Source organism: Sapajus apella, unplaced genomic scaffold, assembly GCF_009761245.1.
Source record: "Sapajus apella isolate SASKATOON/1434 unplaced genomic scaffold, GSC_monkey_1.0 scaffold3348, whole genome shotgun sequence".
NCBI lineage: Eukaryota > Metazoa > Chordata > Mammalia > Primates > Cebidae > Sapajus > Sapajus apella.
In genome coordinates this window covers 1-5,335 of record NW_022440274.1, presented here as the reverse complement: position 1 = coordinate 5,335, position 5,335 = coordinate 1, and the positions used below count along the sequence as shown (strand labels likewise).

At 55.1% G+C, this 5,335-nt stretch overlaps 1 protein-coding gene across 1 annotated transcript; it reads left to right on the top strand.

The window, feature by feature from the left end:
• Positions 1-2,533: 2,533 nt before the first annotated feature.
• On the top strand, positions 2,534-5,292 carry LOC116547497 (coiled-coil domain-containing protein 61-like; the record flags this gene model as incomplete). The annotated part of the gene is made up of 5 exons (XM_032273440.1): positions 2,534-3,672; positions 3,759-3,841; positions 4,425-4,594; positions 4,689-4,764; positions 5,064-5,292. Coding segments are annotated over exons 1-5 (816 nt in total), but the record flags the coding sequence as incomplete, so codon positions are not given.
• Positions 5,293-5,335: the final 43 nt, after the last annotated feature.

The following is a 5,335-nucleotide window of genomic DNA, read 5'->3' as shown; positions in this document are numbered from 1 at the left end:
TTCCAGCTGGACACGGTGGCTCACGCTTGTAATCCCAGCACTTTGGGAGACTGAGGCAGGCGGATCATGAGGTCAAGAGATCAAGACCAACCTGGCCAACATGGTAAAGCCCCGTCTCTACAAAAATACAAAAAAATTAGCCGGGCATGGTGGTGCGCGCTTGCAGCCCCAGCTACTAGCGGGGCTGAGGCAGGAGAATCACTTGAACCTGGGAGGCGGAGGTTGCAGTGAGCCGAGATCACCACTGCATTCCAGCCTGGGCAACAGAGCAAGACTCTCAAAACAAACAAACGAACAAAAAAACACAGAAAACCCACAAAAATTCCATATCATCTGAAATCCATTGTGCATGCATTCACACTTGTCTGATGACCTCTCAAGTGTCTTTTCTGCAAACGACTTGTTTAAATTCATCTTGTATCTAAAGACGGCTGCACGCTGCAGTTTGTTGAGGTCCTTCCTTCCTTCCTTCCCCCTTCCCTTCCCTTCCCTTTTCTTTCGTCTTGCTCTCTTGCCCAGGCTGGAGTATGGTGGTACAATCTTGGCTCGCTATATCCTCGATCTCCTGGACTCAAATGATTTTCCCACCTCAGCCTCCTGAGTAGCTGGACTACAGGCACTTGCCATCATGCCTGGCTAAGTTTAGTTTCTTTAGAGACAGGGTTTGCCCATGTTGGCCAGGCTAGTCTTGAACTCCTGAATGCAAGCCACCTACCTGCCTCAGCCTTCCAAAGTGCTGGGATTACAGGCATGAGCCACTGAGCTTGGCTGAGGTATTTCTTAAATCTCTTTTAATTTATATCCCCCTCTCTACTTTTCATGCTCTTTATTTGTAGAAGAAATCAGGTTATTTGTCCAGTAGAGTTTTGCAGTCTAGATTTGGCTGATTTTTTTCCCTAGCAAGCATATTCAGATGGAAAAATGAGAAATAGATTTTGCTGATTTTATTTTCATGGTGTCATTTAACGTCCTCCTCTGTCTCCTGTACTTCCAGTGAAGTGGTGGCTAAGCCCATATATTGTTTAATCAGATGTGGGGTAGGTTTTGGCAAGATACCCGCTTTGGTGGTGGTGTTGATACTGATGAATTCAGCCGTTGAGAGCGGGCTCCCTCTTTTATAAAGATCTCTTCAGCCTTTCTACCAATGCAGTGGTTCACTGTGGATTTGCACTCAAATTGCCTGGGAGCTTTGAAAACTCCCAGTGCCCTGGCTGTCCTGTAGACACACCATTTCTTTTTCTTTTTTTGAGGCAGAGTCTCACTCTGTCGCCCAGGCTGGAGTGCAGTGGCCTGGTGTCGGCTCACCGCAACCTCTGCCTCCTGGGTTCAAGCAATTCTCCTGCCTCAGCCTCCCAAGTAGCTGGGATTACAGGCATGTGCCATCATGCCCAGCTAATTTTTGTATTTTTTTTTTTTTTTTTAGATGTAGTCTTGCTCTATTGCCCAGGCTGGAGTGCAGTCACACGATTTTTGTATCATTGTCTGAACCTGGTCTCGAAATCCTGACCTCAAGTAATCCACCCGTCTTGGCCTCTCAAAGTGCTGGAATTATAGGTGTGAGCCACGTGCCGGCCCTATTTTTCTTTTAAAAAATGTGAGCAGTGAGGAGTTCTGGGGCAGGCCCTGACTCCTCCGGAGACGCCATGTACACCTGAATCTCTGGGATGGGATCCCTCCCTGCTGCCCAAGAGTTCCACTACTTGCATTACTTAACTTTCTTATTGTGAAATATAATACACGCCAAGGGGCATACAATATAAATGTACAGTTTCACAAATTATCATAAAGCCAACATTTATGGAGTTCGAACTGTGTACCAGGCACACTGCCCAACACTAGGTAAGCCTGGGACTCCATGTAACAACTACACAGGTGAAGAACTTGAGGCCAGGCATGGTGGCTAACACCTGTAATCTTAACACTTTGGGAGGCTGAGGTGGGTGGATCACCTGCAGTCAGCAGTTTGAGACCAGCCTGGCCAACGTGGTGCAACCGTTTCTCTACAAAAAATACAAAAATTTAGCTGGGCAGGGTGGCCCATGCCTATAGCCCCAGCTACTCATAAGGCTGAGGCAGGAGAATCACTTGAACCCAGGGGGCAGAGGTTGCAGTGAGCTGAGATTGTGCCACTGCCCTCCAGCCTGGGCAACAGAGCGAGACTCTGTCTCCGCCCATTCCCCACCCCCCCAAAAAAAAGAAAAGTTGAAAGTGGTCATTTCCCCACAGCCTCTGTATGTCTTTTTCTAGGAGAGGCCCTCTTACCCCAACCATGCTCCCAAATGCACCTAATCTCACTTCATTTGCTTATGGTTTTGTCAGCTGAATCATGCATCCCTAAACAATATAGTTTAGTTTTATCTCTTTTTGCACTTTATTTATTTTTTTTAGAGACAGAGTCTCACCCTGTCACCCAGGCTGGAGTGCAGTGGCACAATCTCGGCTCACTGGACCCTCTACCCTCCGAGTTGAAGTGATTCTCGTGCCTCAGCCTCCTGAGTAGCTGGGATCAGAGGCGTGTGCCATCATGCCAGGCTTATTTTTGTAGAGACAGGGTTTTGCTGTATTGGCCAGGTTGGTCTTGAACTCCTGGCTTCAAGTGATCCACCTGCCTTGGCCTCTACAGTGGTGAGATTATAGGCATAAGCCACTTTGTCCATCCAGAGAGGTCCAATTTCTGTTCATTTCCCCCTTCCCCATAAATAATCCTTTCCCCCACCACAGATGTTGGTTTATTCTATTATATAATTTTGAAAATACAAACATATAATTTATAGTTCCAGTTTCTTTTACATAAAGGGAGATACTGGAGATGCTGTCTGCCCTGGGCTGTGTTGTGGCAGTCACTTGGTGACGGGTTATAGAGATCGTTTTATAGTTTTGTGGTACTCAATTGAGTAGATGTGTTAGAATTTCAGCTGGTTCTCTTTTGATGTCCATTTTGGTTATTTCCACTCTCGTTATTACAGATTGTACTGCAATGAATAGCCTTGTGCATACATTTTCTCCAGGAAGGGTTTTGAGCATGGTGGTAACCCGTTCAAGTTTGTACTGTAGAGGATTTCGTGACTGGGAGACAGCGAGAGTGGCCTGGCGAGGTGGGAGGAGGAGGCTTTCAGGGTGTGGACAGGTTGATGAAATCGTTTAGAATTGGAACTCACGTGGCTGTGTTCCCACTCCTTCACCTGCATCAGGGGTGTGTGTGTGTGTGTGTGTGTGTGTGTCTGTCTGTCTGTCTGTCTGTGCGTGGTGGGGTCATGTCCTCTTCGTGGGATAGATGGAGGCGATGTGACCATATCCCTCCTTACACGTCGGAGGGGAGATAATAGGACCCTGCCCTCCCCATGGGGGCAGTTGAGAGTGATGGAACCGCGTTCCCTCTTCGTGGGGACGTCCACCCCTATGGAGTAGTTGTTAATGGGGCCATGCCTCTCTCCCCAGCGCTCTCTCCCTGTCTTCCCCAGGGTGTCGCGCCTGGCTTCCGAGAAGCGGGAGCTGGAGGAGCAGCTGAGCCGATCGCGCGAGGAAGCGCTGGCTGGGCGCGTGGCCTGCCAGGAGGCCGAGGGACTGCGTGGGTTGGTGCGTGGGCTGGAGCTGGAGCTGCGGCAGGAACGCGGCCTTGGGCACAGGGTGGCTGGCCGCCGAGGCCAGGACTGCCGCCGCCTGGCCAAGGAGGTGAGCAGCGGTGACCCGGGGGCGGCCGGCGAGGCGTGGACCTGAGCCTCAGTCTGGACCTCTGCACCTCTCTCTGCTCCCTGCAGCTTGAGGAGGCGAAGGCATCCGAGCGGAGCCTGCGCGCCCGGCTGAAGACGCTGACCACTGAGCTGGCCTTGTACAAGAGGGGGTGAGAGGCCAGGCCTGGGGGCGACTGGGTGGATGGGCGGGGCCTGAGAGGGGGTGGAGCTTGAGAGGCAAGGTGGGGCCAGGTAGGGTGAATGGGGCGGGGCTTAAGGGGAGGCGGGGCTTAGTGGACCTCCCGGAGCCCAGACATATTTCGGGTGCAGTGGTTAGAAGGGGTACCCCGCGCGCAGTCTTGGGGTTGGCACTCAGGACTAGGGACTGGGAAAGGGGCCAGCCCGAGGGTCTCCTGGAGCAAAAGCGTGCGGCGCAGCAGGTGGGATCAGGGTGAGGTCTGCTGGCATTTATGGGCTGGGTGGTGGAAAATTGGGAAGGTTTTCGGGAGTTGTGGAAGACTCCAGGAAGAAGGGTCTGGCGAAGGGGGTTTGTTGAAAAGATGTAGGGAAATGACAGACGGATGTTTTAGGGGTTTGGATGGGGCCTGGGGGAGGGTATCGGGCCCAGGAATACACGCCTAGGAGCCGATGGGGATGGGCCTCAGGGTTCGGAGAGGGTGCGGTCGGGGAGGAGACTCGCGATTAGATTTGTCGAGGCTGGCAGGAAGCTGACAGCTACCCCTGTGGTCTCAGGAGGCGGACTCCGCCGGTGCAGCCGCCCCCGGCGCGGGAGGACCGGGCCCTGTCGTCCCGGGAGCGCTCCACGTCGCGAGGCCGCGGCGCCGCGCGCTCCTCATCCCGGGAGAGCGTCCGCGGGAGCCGGGGTCGGGGCCGACCCGCGCGCCCCTCGCCCTCGCCCACAGGTCTGTGCCCCTGCGCTGCGGTGGGGAGGGGACGCACTAGCGCTGCCTTGACCCGTCCTGGGACCCACCCGCCTCCTTTCCCACGCTGTCCTAGGTGGTCGCGCGCTCCGCTTCGACCCCACGGCCTTTGTGAAAGCCAAGGAAAGGAAACAGAGAGAGATCAAGATGAAGTCAGTCCGCTTTCCTCCCTCTCCTGCTTCCGCCCCTGCCCCGTGCCCGCTCCCGGGCGCTCAGCTCTCTGCGCCACCATCCGTCCGCATCCCCTGCCACCTGCTGGCTTCACGCTGGCTACCCCGCCCGCTCCGCCTTCCGTCTGCCCCACCTCTTCGTCTGTGTTTCCGTACGCTTTCCTCTCCTAGGCCCGTACCTCGGGCAGTCGTCGACGTGGCTGTGACCTTTAGGGGCGCAGCGACCCCCTTGCCCGCAGGAGCTGGGTGCACAGGCCGGCGTCTCCTTTCCTGCTTCCCAGGCAGCAGCAGCGGAACCGATTAGGCAGTGGAGGAAGCGGGGACGGGACGTCCGTCTCCTGGCCTCGCCAGACCCGGCCCCCTGCTGCAGTGACTGGACGAGGGGACGCCCCTAACCGCTCGCGAAACCGCAGCTCCTCAGGTAACCGGCCTGGAGCTCAGGGCCTGGGGCTCGGGGTCGACGGGCTGGGCGGGACTGGGCAGGGCCGGCCGGAGGGGCGGGGCCAGGAGGCACTGGGCGGGGCCGACGGGCTGGGAGGGGCTGGGAGGCACT